Here is a 14,837-nt window from a genome sequence, read left to right as displayed (position 1 = left end):
GCTAGTGGCCAAAATGGATCTGAACATGGTATGGATAGTGCCAAAGCCCAGGCAGGACTCACTTGCTGCTACTCATGAGTCGTGCGGCGGGTGGCAGTCCCAGGTCGTGCGCGGGCCCACGTCCATCCACCACGAGTACTTTGTTGAAAAAACTGGAGGCAAGACAAAAGTCAACACCTATCCACTCCACTGATAATGTCACACGAAGGCCAAGAAGAATTATTGGACTACTCCGACTCTGAAGAGATCGCCGTTCCAACCACCGCCCCATCTGCCGGTGCTGGTGAGGCAGAAAACGACAAGGAAGCCGACAAGAAAGGTTCCTATGTTGGTATCCATGCCACTGGTTTCAGAGACTTCTTATTGAAGCCAGAATTGTTGAGAGCCATCGGTGACTGTGGTTTCGAACATCCTTCTGAAGGTTCGTATCCACCTCCTGGGAATGGGTTCCCGGTACACATAATAGACGCGTGTCCATCTGTGCTAGCATCTAGCTAAGACCGAGAAACGGTGCTTTCCACCGCAATCCATCTGTGCTAGCATCTAGCCAAGGCCGAGAAACCGTGCTTGCCACCGCAAACAATCAGGCAGGCAGTCTGAGGCATCGCCGTGTCTTCTGCCACTTCCAGTACGTTGGGCCACGCATCAGCGGGCACCACAGCTTGGCTCCCCTTCTCCACCACTCTATTGTGTGTTCCAGGACCACATTCCATCCCATCCACGAATACCACTAACATTATAGTTCAACAAGTTTGTATCCCTCAATCCATCTTGGGTACCGACGTCTTGTGTCAAGCCAAGTCTGGTTTGGGTAAGACCGCCGTTTTCGTCTTGTCCACCTTGCAACAGTTAGACCCAGTTGCTGGTGAAATCTCCACTTTGGTTATCTGTCACACCAGAGAATTGGCCTACCAAATTAGAAACGAGTACGCCAGATTCTCCAAGTACATGCCAGATGTCAAGACCGAAGTCTTCTATGGTGGTACCCCAATCAAGAGAGACATCGAAAAGTTGAAGAGCAAGGACACTTGTCCTCACATTGTTGTCGCCACTCCAGGTAGATTGCACGCTTTGGTCAAGGAAAAGGCCATCCGTTTGGCCAACGTCAAGTCCTTCGTCATCGATGAATGTGACAAGGTTTTGGAATCTATTGACATGAGAAGAGACGTGCAAGACATCTTCCGTAGCACTCCTCACCAAAAGCAGGTTATGATGTTCTCGGCTACCTTGTCTCAAGAAATCCGTCCCGTCTGTAAGAAGTTCATGCAGAACCCATTGGAAATCTATGTTGATGACGAAGCCAAGTTGACCTTACACGGTTTGCAACAATACTACATCAAGTTGGCTGAGAAGGAAAAGAACAGAAAGTTGTCTGACTTGTTGGACTCTTTGGAATTCAACCAAGTTATTATTTTCGTCAAGTCTACCAACAGAGCCGAAGAATTGAACAAGTTGTTGTGTGCTTGTAACTTCCCTTCTATTGCTGTTCACTCCGGTATTCCTCAAGAAGAAAGAATCGCTAGATACAAGTCTTTCAAGGAGTTCAACAAGCGTATCTGTGTTTCCACCGATGTTTTCGGTAGAGGTATTGATATCGAGAGAATCAACTTGGCTATCAACTACGATTTGCCAAACGAGGCTGACCAATACTTGCATAGAGTTGGTAGAGCTGGTAGATTCGGTACCAAGGGTTTGGCCATTTCTCTTGTCTCCAACAAGGAAGACGAAGAAGTTTTGGAAAAGATCCAATCTAGATTCGATGTTAAGATCACCGAATTCCCAGAAGAAGGTGTTGATCCTTCCACTTATATGAACACTTGAACAGGTTGAAGTGTTGGTTGAAAAGTACTATATTTTTCTAACGTTAATCCTGTTAACGTCATTATTGTGATTTGTATTAATAAAAGTTATCCATACTGAAGACAGATAGAGTCTATCGCCCTGTAGACCCCGGGAATGTGTGTCTTGGGAATCAAGAACCATTCGATATGCATTTTGTATCCTGAAGAAGCTTCGTTGCATCCCTGGCAGAGAATATCTCCGTACCCGTATATGTTTCGCAATTGGCGGTGTATTTCTGACTCGACCACTGCTAGATTATTCCGACAGTAGAACCCCTTTTCGTCAGGCCTGAAGGTACGGTATGCGTGAGCCAGCCGTTCTGGCTTAATCGAAAGCCTGGAGAATTTGCTGACGAGCCTCGACATCTTGGAGTGCGATGCCATGGGTGCAGAGGCCGGCAGCATGTCTACGATCTCATGGTGGCATTTGTCCTGCCATTGCTTGAACCTCTTCTCCACAGTTTGGGTTGTCATTCCGATTTTGATCAACGTGTACTCCGAGTGCTTAGCGTTGAAGGGGAGCCACTGATCCTTCTTTTTCGTCCCGGGAAGATTCTTTGCCTTGAGCCACAGTTTGTCTCCATTGTAGAGCCTAGCGAAAGTGTACATGTAGATGTAGCCCGGCTTGCTGGGGGCAGCTGGCACAGCAGGAGTGCTGGGACGAGCCGTGGGCACTGGCTGTGGCGGTCTTTTGGGTGGCAGCTTTTTTGGCGATGTTGTGGACGGTTGTTTGGGCGGCTGTTTGGGCAGCTGTTTGGGGAGCTGTTTCGCTGGTTTTTTGGCTGCCACGCCCTTCTGGCTCTGGTGGTATCGACAGTAGCCATCGTCGACTCTAAGCTTGCACCGAACGCCCTTTGTGGTGATGCCTAGGCACTGTTCGCCAGAGAGCATAGTGGTGGTAAGGAGGCTGGCTGAGCGTGAGATTTGGCTGCGAGTGATTTGAGGCAACAAAAAACTGGCAGAATCGGGAAAATTAGCAGCACTCTGACTGTAGACTATAGAATAGTACACCAAGAGAGCGTTAAAGAGGGAAAAGTTGACTCAACTACAAGGCAGTAGTGAAGGTAAGAGGCCAGAGGACGTCGTAACTGGCGAAGAGAGTGCTGGCAGGAAATGTCAGGATCATGACAGACCACCGGTCTGGCAGCACTGGTCTAACAGAAATGGTCTGGCTGGACTATGGCCTATAAGTAGCACCAGGCTGTGGTGATCCGGCCAAACTTAGCTAGAACTGGTACGGACAAGGAGGATCGGACTGTCCAATTATAACAGCACAGTGATGGTCACATTGGTCGGGTGAATAGAGTGGCCAATCAAATGCCCCAAGCCTCGGAGTTTGAAGCATCCACGAAGCAGTTCCGATTCGTTCTTGAAGAGGTGTCAAGTGACTCTAGTGGCGGCTGGAACAAAATAGCCCCCTAACTAGCGAGCGACCACCAGGTCATTGGTGCGGCTGGCGCAGGCTCTACCAGGGTCCTATTGCAGGGTCTAAGGCGCTGTTGGCGCCATGGGCTGCGATTGCCCCAGGCAAGGCTGCGGCGCTTACTTCCAGATTCGGCACTCCTGCCACACCCAACAATCGCTACTCCAACGGCGTCCTGGCCCACTGGCCAAGCACCTTGGAACAGGCACGTGAGATGTGTTCATCGTGGTTATTAGTGGAGAAGACATGGCCCCACCAGGGGCCTATAAATACCAATTGAACCCACCACTACAGGCCAATTGACTCACCACACAACCATGCCTTCCCATTTCGACACCCTTCAACTTCATGCTGGTCAAGAGGTCGAAGCTCCCTACAACGCCAGAGCTCCTCCCATCTATGCCACCACCTCCTACTCGTTCAATGACTCCAAGCACGGTGCCCAGTTGTTCGGCTTGGAGACCCCAGGTTACATCTACTCGCGTATCATGAACCCCACCAACGATGTGTTCGAGAAGCGGATTGCTGCGCTCGAGGGCGGAATCGGAGCGTTGGCAACCTCCTCCGGCCAGGCTGCCCAGCTCATTGCCATTGCAGGCTTGGCCCACGCCGGCGACAACTTCGTCTCCACCAGCTACTTGTACGGTGGTACCTACAACCAGTTCAAGGTCGCCTTCAAAAGATTTGGCATCGAGGCTCGTTTCGTCAATGGTGACGATCCTGCTGATTTCGAGAAGTTGATTGACGACAAGACCAAGGCAATCTACTTGGAGTCCATCAGTAACCCGAAGTTCAACGTGCCCGACTTCGAGAAAATCGTCAAGATTGCCCACGATAAGGGCATTCCTGTGGTTGTGGACAACACCTTTGGTGCCGGTGGGTATTTGATCCGCCCCATTGACCACGGAGCCGATATTGTCGTGCATTCCGCCACCAAGTGGATCGGTGGCCACGGTACCACTATTGCTGGTGTAGTTGTGGACTCTGGTAAGTTCCCATGGGCCCAATACCCCGAAAAGTTTCCACAATTTTCAAAGCCTTCCGAAGGGTACCATGGCTTGGTGTTGAACGATGCTTTGGGCAGTTCTGCCTTCATTGGCCACGCCAGAATTGAGCTCTTGAGAGATTTAGGGCCTGCTTTGAACCCATTCGGCTCCTTCTTGTTGTTACAAGGTTTGGAGACTTTGTCCTTGAGAGTCGACAGACAATCTGAAAATGCCTTGAAGTTGGCACAATACTTGGAGCTGTCTCCTCACGTCAAATGGGTGTCGTACTTGGGATTGCCTTCGCACAAGGACCACAACTCTAGTCAGAAGTACTTAAACCATAAGGACAAGTTTGGTGGTGTGTTTGCGTTTGGTGTCAAGGACTCGCCACACGAGGCCAAGGACGAATTCGACGAAGCCTCTCCTAAGGTGGTCGACTCATTAAAGATCGCCTCCAACTTGGCCAATGTCGGTGACTCCAAGACCTTGGTTATCGCCCCATGGTTCACCACTCATCAACAATTATCTGACGAAGAGAAGCTTGCTTCCGGTGTCACCAAGGACTTGATTAGAGTTTCTGTGGGTACGGAATATGTCGAGGATCTTATTGGCGATTTCGAACAGGCGTTTAAACAAGTGTATGGTTAATTATTTTCTATAGAATACAAGAAGTAGAGCAGATTCCAATGCAATATTAAGCAACGTAGTTATCCACATGAAATAATATCCCAGGGTTCTGATGACGGTTGCAACGTCCACATTGTCAAAAAACCGATATAGCTTAAAGAAGTATCTTAGTTCGCCTGCAACTTGAAGCAAGTTCAAGAAGATAAGCACGGAAGTGAGGATTATAGGAACCAAAATCAATTTCCGGAACGTGAACTGGGCATTCACCATTCTGTTACTTATCAAGTGTAGTAAGACATTTCCCTGGACAATGACCAAGAGCACCGACACGAACATCAGCACCGACGTTATGGTAGAAATGGACTTTCCAAAGTACTTCATTTGCTTTGCCTTATCAATGAAGTTGGACTCCTCTTCCTTCTCTTTCTGCTTTTCTTTGGCTCCCGAGTTCGTCTGTGGATCGACGTGGTGCTCCACCTTTTTCTTGCCTGAGCCAAAGTACTGGCCCAAGGTGTCAAGAGACAGCCCGTACGCGGTGGCCAAGCTGTCGCCAATTTCTGTCGGATTTTCGGCCTTCGAAACAACTCCCAACTGCAAACCGATATCCTTTGTCAACGATGAGAAGAGATCGAGACCGTGGGAGTACGTGCACGATTCGACCCCAGTCAGCATGCTTTTCCTGCAGAAGCCGTTGTAGTTGAATTTGAAGAGGTTTTTGTCGGAAAGACTGTCGATGGTGTTGATATGACGGATTCGTTCCGACAACTTGTGTCCATCATTAAGAGTAACGCTGAAGTCCTTGGCGAAGAAAGACGCCATGCGAAGCCCTTCTCGAGCACTTCCAAGATAGAGTCTAGCTTGCGGGGTATCACGAAACCTGAGGGTGAGCTGGGGGTAACATTGGGTGAAGCTATCATTTGTGCATGAAAAAGTGCCCAAGAAGTTGAAGATGCAGATAAGTAACGAGAGAACCAACGAGAGGATCATCAAGCGATACACTTGTGGGCTGGATTTGTCGCTGTGATTGAGTGCCAACGGCTCGTTGGAGTCCATGGCCAACGCCAGGGCCATGGACGATGGGGTCACTTCTGCCGAGGTACCTGACCCCCACTGCAGATCATATTGGTCGTCGTCATCATACTGAGGTTGTTGTGTGAGTGACAGGCTGTCAGCATGTAGTCTGGTGCCGACTGATCCTGGGTTGTTTACCATCGAAGTCCCCTTGCTGGATATTGAATATTAGAAGGAGTAAAAGTGCCTAGTGCCACGTGAGCATGAGAAGGGTTCACCGTAGGCTGGAGAAGGCTGGGACTGGACGAAGGCGAAAGCACGCAAGATTGGGGCAGTGATCACTGGGGTGGTGGATGATGAGTGGAGAATGCCACAAACAATCTTTGGCGGAGTGCGACAATGTCGTGGTTTATATGCCCCATCTGGAGTAGGGCGAAAGATGGGTGGTTTTGGCTTCAAGAAGCAGGAATCGATGGCGGGGACACTGGAGACGCCGACACATGCTTCATTGGCTGTTTCTGGGATCTTCCAGGTGTCTGGACTATGCCAGTTTGAACTGGTTTAACCGCATAATGAGGCTTGGAATTGGTGCGCCAACACGAGGCCAGATGGCCTAATTGGGAATCGGGGTATAGTAATTGGGAGAATAGTAATCGATAGTAAAGTCTTCTGTCGTGGTAAGTGGTATCCTGTGAAGATGCTTGTCGGTGACATCCTCCGGAATTTATAGATTATGAAGTCAAGTTGTTACAGGTCTAAGTGTACGCCTGATTGTGTTGTCGTGGTTGCGAAAACACCTCTACGCTGCAGTAATGGTGCGATGCTTATATTGACTGAGTTAGTATCGTATCAAACCACTACAGCCTATTCGTGAGTATTAGAGTACAAAAATTCGACCTCTTCAACCTTATGACGTGGGAAAGATATTCGAGTATTGTAACAATCGTTCTTCCATCACAACTTGTTCATGAAATTGTTGGTGTTCAAAAACTCAATCTCTTCCGTGTCCAAGATAGAGTGGTCGAACGAGTCCCGCTTGTCCGCCTGCTCACCGCTGGACCCACTGGGGAGACGACGGCTCTGTTTCTGGAAAATCGGAGCTGCTGAAAGAGTCTTGTCACTGTCAAATGGTGAAGCACCCTTGCTTGCTGTCAACGTAGCCTCACTGGACCCTTCGCGGAACGGGTTCTCATCAGTATCTCTTATCTGGTTGACTCTAGACACTTGCTCGTGGGAATTTACACCAGTGGGTAATCCGTGAGTATTCGTGTATCCATCGTATGTTTCCTCTCTATAGTGGTTCAGGAGTTGCCTTCTAGGGTACAAATACTTGTCATTGTCCTGGTAAAGAATATTCTTTGCTTCCTTTTCCTCAATGATAAACGGCTCGACCTTGACTTTCGAAGTTTTCGATTTCGTTCTTCTTACTGATGACTTTTTAGAAAGTGTTTCTCCCAACTTTCTCAATTCTTCCTCCTTTCTATCCACAAAATTGGAGTGATGTGCATGGAAATTTCCCTTTCCAAAACCGAACCGGTTTTTGTGGACTCCTTCCTCGTTCACGAATTCGTCGTCCAAGAGCTTGATGAATTTCAGGTCATCGGACTTGCTTCTGAATCCACTGAATCTCTTGCTTTTGTTATGCAAGCTTTCTTTCATTTTCCCCAAGCTAGAGCTTGGTTTTTCATCAGTGGTCTCAGTTATCATTTCTGATTCCAAATCTTTAAATGGAGTATAATCTCGGTACTGAGGAATTTTATTGTGCTTTCTGTGTTTTCCATGAATGTAGGTCTTTCTGTTGGGGTAGTAATTTTCTTCGTAGTCTTCTTCGTCGTCGTGGTCGGGATTGGCACACCATAGAGGGGCAGCCCACGAAAGCAAGGCGAGGGTAGAAAACACCTGGACAGCCCAGAGCAACAGGAACCAGGTCTTTCCCAAGTGCAAGGACACCCCAAATGACCCCAAACTGGATTTGATTTCGCTTCGGATGTCGATTAAGAGCCTGGTGATGATGCCTGCCCCGATGGTGATGGAGGCAAATGAGGCTACTGCGATCAAGCCAAGCGAGTGGAGCAACACCCCAGGGAGTTTCGATAGATCGTTAGCACCCTCTCTGTTCCCGTAGGTGATGATGGTGCACACGATGAGGATGAACTGGGAGGCACCACAGAAGATCAACGCTGGGGGCACCAACTTGTACTTCAGGTCTCGAGAGCGGATGACGTTCTTGTACTCGGAGTCCTCATCGTTGGAGTGCAAGGCGTAGGCCAAGATACTCTTCAAGCCAACCTGCTCCAACTCCTGGCGGTAGTCGAACACGAACCGGTTATTGGACTTTGAACACAGCAACACCTGGTTGTGCATCTTGTACTTCTTGTTACCGTGTCCGTCCTCGTAGTCGGTGACGTTGTAGTTGCCAAAGCACCAGCTCCACAACGACGTCAAGATGTACTGGGGCGCGTTGGCCACCTGGGCTTGGGCGTACTCAGTAAGGATGGAGATCTCTGAGTTGGTGAGAGTGGTGTCGGTTGGATATCGTGGGTTGTCGACGCTGTCAAGGATGCTGGGAGACGACGACACCGAGTTCCTGAGCGACTTGTAGAGTCCGTACGACACGTCCAAGTGAGCACAGTTGATCCTGCCGATGTACATTCTGGTGGTGATCAAGGGTCCTATCAACACCACTAGCGTCAAGAACAAGGTGCAACCTGTTGCCACGAGCCGGAGCACGAGGAGGGCTCTTTCCTTGGCCGAGAGGTTGGTGAACGGCTGGGAGATCTTGAGCCAGGGGGTCGCTAGCATCACGAGTGGTGGAGGTGTGGTTGAATCGTTGTGGTGTAGAAATTAGTGTAAATTTAGATACAATGAATGTGAGTTGGCGCGCTTAAATGGATGGAATTGCAGCACATGATGGAAGGGGGAGAACGAGGAGGATTAAATGGAGAACGTATTGGAGCAGAAGGGTGTGGAATGGTTCGGTGTTGGCTCAGTCCTTAAATGCCACGATGAGGAGGGTGGCGATATGAATGTGAAGAGAAGCGAGAAGCATGGAGTAATGAGAGCGATAAGTACGGAGTAATGAGGCATGCAAAATAATTCTCAAAGCAGTGGAAGTACGGACATTAGATTTGAATTGTCAAGCAGACATTCAAGGCTCTGATAAGTGTGGATAATATTCCAGTAGAAGTAGCAGCAATCGTACTGCTTGTACTGTTGATAATATCCCCCAATTATCGCTCTCACCATGAACTTTATTAATTTATCGAGGAGTTTCTCAGAGTCGTGGCTTGTAGGAACTCATTACGGTAGCCTGGCTCTCACAATCAACACTTGTGAGAGGCGAGATGCCATAATTGTCAAATTATAAGCTATTGAATCCGCGTAGTAATTTTGTACTCATCCAGTCGAATATTGGCCCCATTATTGGGCCAGCCAAGAAGACGCTCAGAAATAGGATATGAAGCGGTTGCTGGCCAGGGTCACCTTGAAGAATATTCATATTACTAGAGGTTCATAAATCATCCTAAAACAAATTATTGGTGTTTTAATCCGAAGCCAGGTGCAAAAATAATTGCTTAATGTCCTGAACGGAGAATAGTTGAAACTGATGCCGGAGTTACAGATAAGCACCAAGACCAGTCTGTTCGGCTCTTAGAAGCTAGCTATTAATGCATTTTTTCATAGAATTCTTGGTGGATGGAATTAATCCTAGCCTGTCCTCCAATTCTCCAAAAAGCCTCTTCAATTGTCAATTGCTGCTTCTGACAGGAATTTCACCTTGGTGCTCGAACTACCGGTATTAGCCCGACTATGGCTGATCACCAGCCTGGCATGGAAGCCCGGCCTACACTCATTAATCAAAAATCAATAACTAACTAGTAATAAACAACTGAAATGAAGGTCAGGATCCACCCATAGCATACATCATATCGAATGACTACACTTCCTCGTTGAAGCTCAAGTCACCGTACTTCAGCCTAAAGGTGCCCAAATCTGGCACTGCGCCGCCGAACCCGTCGTCGGTTTCAGCATGCTTTCTCTTGTGGCTGACCTCAAAGTTGGGTAACGTTTGCACGGGGGCATTGTGGATGTCAAAGCGGCTGTCCCACTCGCCCAAACGCGAGCCTGACGACTCGACAGTGGATCCCATGTTGGTCAACGAGGGAGGCTGGCTCATGTTGGCGGGAAGAGGCACTCTCTGGAACTGGCTGGGGCCATTGCTGTAGCTGTACTGTTCGTGGTTGGGCAGGCTGTAGCCTTCGGCGACGGCCTTTCTGATTCTCATTCCGATCGTGGACAATGCGCTGATTTCGGGGTCCACATGCTGGGGCTGAACCCCGCGGTTCATCTGTCTCTTTGTGTTGGGTTGACTCATGGTCATGGTGGAGGATGGCAGGGAGTGGTGATATTTTGCTTGGAGGAAGGTGGTGGGCGCACTCCCGATCACGTGCCGGCAATGGCCATGATCGGAGATTCTATGTGGGTGATAACTGTCGCAGCCATGAGATATTGAAAAACTGGAGACGAAGTAGCTTGGTCAATAGATTAGGCTAGAAGTGTGTCGAAAGTACCGCAACATAGGCATTCACGTAGGCTATTCAATAGAAACATTTTTTCAGAGCTCCATTGATGCTGATATCATCATTAGATACTGAACGTCTCTAATACATAAGTGTAAACTGTAGATGTCTCAACGCCTCTAATAAGTAAAGATGTCTCAAGATCCAATTATGCAAATTATACGTTCAATCATGGATCTCTCAGCTCTACTATTCATGTTGCGTCACACCTCCAGAGGCCCCACGACAGACATGATCTCCCCCCACTCTCCATCACGCGGCACGTGCCCCGCGTTCTCCTGCTCTTTCCTATAGCGACTTCCGTCGCCGGCGTTGGGTTCCCCCGGCGGCACCCACGTCTAAACTGCAACACCTATAGGCAGTAGCTAGCGATAAAACCAACTATAAATTGGACGCTATTTCCATCAGTTTGCCGTCCATACTCGACACTCCCCACCATGTCTCCAAACTTCCAAGTCTCCTCCGCTGTTGCCAGAGAATACGAGCAAGAATACTCCGCTCACAACTACCACCCATTGCCAGTGGTGTTCTCCAGAGCCGAAGGCGCCCATGTGTGGGACCCTGAAGGCAAGGAATACTTGGACTTCTTGTCCGCTTACTCTGCCGTCAACCAGGGCCATTGCCACCCCAAGATCGTGGAGGCCTTGGTGGACCAGGCCACCAAGTTGAACTTGTGTTCCAGAGCGTTCTCTTCTGACGTCTTCGGAGTGTTTGCCAAGTACATCACCGAGTACTTCAACTACGAGATGGTGTTGCCCATGAACACCGGTGCCGAAGCTGTTGAAACCGGGTTGAAGTTGGCCAGAAGATGGGGTTACCTCAAGAAGGGCATCCCAGAGGGTGAAGCCATCATCTTGTCTGCTGTCAACAACTTCCACGGTAGAACCTTGGGAGTCATTTCCATGTCCACCGACCCTGAAGCTGCTGAAAACTTTGGTCCATACTTGAGTGGTGTCGGACCCCAAATTCCTGGCGAGCCAAAGGGTACCTTATTGAGATACGGTGTCATTGAGGACGTCGAAAAGGCCTTCAACAACGCCGGCGACAAGATCGCCGCCATCTTGTTGGAACCTATCCAAGGTGAAGCCGGTATCGTGGTGCCACCCAAGGACTACTTGTCCCAGGTCCAGGCCTTGTGTAAGAAGCACAACGTGTTGTTGATCTGTGACGAAATCCAAACTGGTATCGGTAGAACCGGTAAGATGTTGTGCTACGAGCACTCCGAAGGCGTCAAGCCTGACGTGATCTTGTTGGGTAAGGCCATTTCCGGTGGTGTGATGCCAGTGTCCGCTGTGTTGTCCTCCAAGGAAATCATGCTTACCTTGACTCCAGGCTCCCACGGTTCCACCTACGGTGGTAACCCATTGGCCTGTCGTGTTGCCATTGCCGCCTTGGAGGTGGTCAAGGACGAGAAGTTGGTCGAAAGAGCCCAGACCTTGGGTGCCTTGTTGACCTCCAAGCTTGAAGAGTTGCGTGCTGAATTTGACGGAGTTATCTCCGAGGTCAGAGGCAAGGGTTTGTTGTCTGCCATTGTCATTGACGACACCAAGACCAACGGTAGATCCGCCTGGGACTTGTGTATGGTGATGAGAGACAACGGAATCTTGGCCAAGCCCACCCATGACCATATCATCAGACTTGCTCCTCCATTGGTGATTTCCGAGGAAGACTTGTTGAAGGGTGTTGAAGCCATCAGAACCTCGTTGAAGGTGTTGCCAAACGCCCCCAAGGCTGACCATTAAGCCACTGTCCATAGTATACCTGTATAGTAATGAGAGATGTTCCGTGAATGGAGAATTTGAAGAATGTAAAAATTAACACTAATAACCTTTTGTTTCGTTACATTGAACCAGAACTCTATAATTCATGAATCTAACGAGCCGGTGAAGCGGATATGCCAGAATACTATTTCAATAGCCGAACAAAGGTTCTGAGGAGATTTAAAGTGTGTGTGACGATACGTGAAGATATTTGCCAATCATAATAATGAGCAGACACAAATTCCCGAATTCAACGTGTTCATGTCGTTCCGGACAGGATTGCTTGTTGGTATCTGTGAGTCCGTAAATGGAGATGTAGTTCCAACATACAATGCCTATTCCTGTAATATGATCCTGTTGTCACGATATAGCATTCTGTATGACTCGTTTCGTGGACCAAGCTCCTAGATCTATCCTGCAATTATGTTCCATCCATAGAGTGCTGCCTCTAATGCTACTTGTAATGTTCCATGAATCTACCTGTCACAGCTTCCGCAGCCATGCGTGCGCCCACCGGTTGCAGCCACCCCTCCCGAATCCTCGGCACGTGAAATCTAATCCTGCACCCAGTCCTCCCCCACTTGGATCACTGATTTATAAGACAGCCATTCCCCGTAGCCGCCCACCTCAACTACTTACATCTATCCTACCACAATCATGTCTTTCGTCGGCGGAGGCGCTGACTGTTCAGCCAACGGCAATGCTATTGCCCAATTCAACAAACACACCCAAGAAGACAGATCCTTACAGAGACAGAGTGCTGGCCAAGGTCCCGCCCTCCAAGGCCCGGGGTTCAAGCAGGACAACTTGATGAACGCTCGTGAAAGACAGAACATGGAACAGTTCATGAACGGCAGCGGTGGTGCCAGCAGCTTCCAGTTCCAACCCATGCGCCACGAGTTGAACATGATGCAAGCAGGACCCGCTGTGAACCACCAGCAACCCCAGCAGCAGTGGAGTGGCGAATTCCAGACCCACAGCCCGTCACCAGTGTCGCACCAAAGCACTGGAAAGGTCGGCAGCCCCATCAACTCGCAGTGGGCATCTGAGTTCCAGCAGAAGCCCATGGACCAGGCCATGCACTCACCCCAGTCCCAATACACCACCATGCCCTCGATGAGAATGGGCGGATACCGTCCCATGATGGGTATGTCCATGATGGGCGGTGGCTTGCACCACCAACAGGTGCAGCCAGCAGGCGCTGCCCAACAGGCCCAGGAGCCCCAGGTGGACTGGGACAACCACTTCAAGGAAATCGAGGAGTTGACCAACACAGCCAAAGAGGCCGAGGCCGAGGCAGTGGAACGTGCCGAGTCCCCAGAATTCGTCATTGACGACAAGTACCAGGCTACCTTCCAGGAGGTGTGGGACGGGTTGAACTCAGAAGCGGTCGAGAACGACTTCATCAACCAACAGTACGAAGACTTCAAGAACACCCAGCGCGAGCCACTCCCAGCTGATTTGAGCCAGTGGGAAAAGGACTTCGCCAGATATGCATCCACCAGAGCCCATTTCGGCGACTACCAATTCGAGAACAAGGAACACAACCAATTCTTGGACTTGCCCAAGGAAACCGACCTCTACGAAATAGGGTTACAGTTGATGGAAAATGGGGCCAAGCTTTCCGAGGCCGCTTTGGCCTTCGAGGCCGCTATCCAGCAAGACGAGGGCCATATCAACGCCTGGCTCAAGTTAGGAGAAGTCCAGACTCAAAACGAAAAGGAAATAGCCGGTATATCTGCCTTGGAAAGGTGTTTGGAATTGCACCCCGAAAACTCAGAAGCCTTGATGACCTTGGCAATCTCCTACATCAATGAAGGTTATGACAACGCAGCGTTCGCTACCCTCGAGAGATGGATGTCCACGAAATACCCCCAAGTTGCAGACCGTGCCCGTGAAGAAAATCCAGCCATCACAGATGAAGACAGGTTCTCTTTGAACAAGAGAGTGACCGAGTTGTTCATAAAGGCTGCCCAACTCTCGCCCAACCAGGCCAATATGGATGCAGATGTACAGATGGGATTAGGAGTCTTATTCTACGCGAACGAAGATTTCGACAAGACTATCGACTGCTTCAAAGCAGCCTTAACCATTAGGCCCGACGATGCGGTATTGTGGAACAGATTGGGAGCCTCGTTGGCAAACTCCAACCGTTCTGAGGAGGCCGTGGACGCTTACTTCAAGGCACTTTCCTTGAAGCCAACCTTTGTCAGAGCCAGATACAACTTGGGGGTGTCGTGTATCAACATCGGATGCTACAAGGAGGCTGCAGAACACTTATTGAGTGGATTGGCAATGCACCAGGTCGAGGGCGCCCAAGACAACTATAGTCCCACCAACCACAACCAATCCACTGCATTAACCGAGACGTTGAAGAGGGCGTTCATCGCCATGGACAGAAGAGATTTGGTAGAATTGGTCAAACCGGGAATGGACTTGAACCAGTTCAAGGGCGAGTTCAACTTCTGAACCACAAACTATATTTGCAAACTGCTGACCACCGGTACATAGGTTAGCTCACAGACGTAGGTATTATGATAAATAGATGATTTCGAGAATCCGGTTCGCATACTAATACGAGCACAAGCTGGGAACTGAAACTGACTAAA

The 14,837-nt window shown here is 49.4% G+C and overlaps 8 protein-coding genes across 8 annotated transcripts; 4 read left to right on the top strand and 4 right to left on the bottom strand.

Annotated features, from left to right (window-relative positions):
- Positions 1–195: 195 nt before the first annotated feature.
- On the top strand, positions 196–1,821 carry SUB2 (ATP-dependent RNA helicase; the record flags this gene model as incomplete). Its single annotated transcript, XM_020210384.1, has 2 exons — positions 196–421; positions 743–1,821. 2 exons carry the CDS (start codon positions 196–198, stop codon positions 1,819–1,821), a joined length of 1,305 nt encoding a protein of 434 aa, XP_020062830.1.
- Positions 1,822–1,916: 95 nt separating this feature from the next.
- Positions 1,917–2,717, bottom strand: CANTADRAFT_37031 (uncharacterized protein; the record flags this gene model as incomplete). Its single annotated transcript, XM_020208705.1, has 2 exons — positions 1,917–2,519; positions 2,631–2,717. Coding segments are annotated over 2 exons (690 nt in total), but the record flags the coding sequence as incomplete, so codon positions are not given.
- An 864-nt stretch (positions 2,718–3,581) lies between these two features.
- On the top strand, positions 3,582–4,898 carry MET15 (bifunctional cysteine synthase/O-acetylhomoserine aminocarboxypropyltransferase; the record flags this gene model as incomplete). The annotated part of the gene is made up of 1 exon (XM_020211783.1): positions 3,582–4,898. The coding sequence occupies one exon, from the start codon at positions 3,582–3,584 to the stop codon at positions 4,896–4,898; it is 1,317 nt and encodes a 438-aa protein (XP_020062828.1).
- Positions 4,899–5,158: 260 nt separating this feature from the next.
- On the bottom strand, positions 5,159–6,089 carry CANTADRAFT_22833 (uncharacterized protein; the record flags this gene model as incomplete). The annotated part of the gene is made up of 2 exons (XM_020206877.1): positions 5,159–5,180; positions 5,212–6,089. 2 exons carry the CDS (start codon positions 6,087–6,089, stop codon positions 5,159–5,161), a joined length of 900 nt encoding a protein of 299 aa, XP_020062827.1.
- Positions 6,090–6,842: 753 nt separating this feature from the next.
- Positions 6,843–8,690, bottom strand: ECM7 (Ecm7p; the record flags this gene model as incomplete). The annotated part of the gene is made up of 3 exons (XM_020210367.1): positions 6,843–6,974; positions 7,113–7,368; positions 7,495–8,690. 3 exons carry the CDS (start codon positions 8,688–8,690, stop codon positions 6,843–6,845), a joined length of 1,584 nt encoding a protein of 527 aa, XP_020062826.1.
- A 1,135-nt stretch (positions 8,691–9,825) lies between these two features.
- Positions 9,826–10,269, bottom strand: CANTADRAFT_7206 (uncharacterized protein; the record flags this gene model as incomplete). Its single annotated transcript, XM_020211077.1, has 1 exon — positions 9,826–10,269. The coding sequence occupies one exon, from the start codon at positions 10,267–10,269 to the stop codon at positions 9,826–9,828; it is 444 nt and encodes a 147-aa protein (XP_020062825.1).
- A 323-nt stretch (positions 10,270–10,592) lies between these two features.
- Positions 10,593–12,249, top strand: CAR2 (ornithine-oxo-acid transaminase). The gene has a single exon (XM_020207884.1). It carries the CDS (start codon positions 10,906–10,908, stop codon positions 12,208–12,210), a length of 1,305 nt encoding a protein of 434 aa, XP_020062824.1. The 5' UTR covers positions 10,593–10,905; the 3' UTR covers positions 12,211–12,249.
- A 636-nt stretch (positions 12,250–12,885) lies between these two features.
- Positions 12,886–14,697, top strand: PEX5 (Pex5p; the record flags this gene model as incomplete). The annotated part of the gene is made up of 1 exon (XM_020206876.1): positions 12,886–14,697. The coding sequence occupies one exon, from the start codon at positions 12,886–12,888 to the stop codon at positions 14,695–14,697; it is 1,812 nt and encodes a 603-aa protein (XP_020062823.1).
- Positions 14,698–14,837: the final 140 nt, after the last annotated feature.

The sequence above is a fragment of the Suhomyces tanzawaensis genome (assembly GCF_001661415.1).
Source record: "Suhomyces tanzawaensis NRRL Y-17324 unplaced genomic scaffold CANTAscaffold_6, whole genome shotgun sequence".
In the NCBI taxonomy this organism is placed as follows: Eukaryota; Fungi; Ascomycota; class Pichiomycetes; order Serinales; family Debaryomycetaceae; genus Suhomyces; species Suhomyces tanzawaensis.
This window is presented reverse-complemented; position numbering and strand designations above follow the sequence as displayed.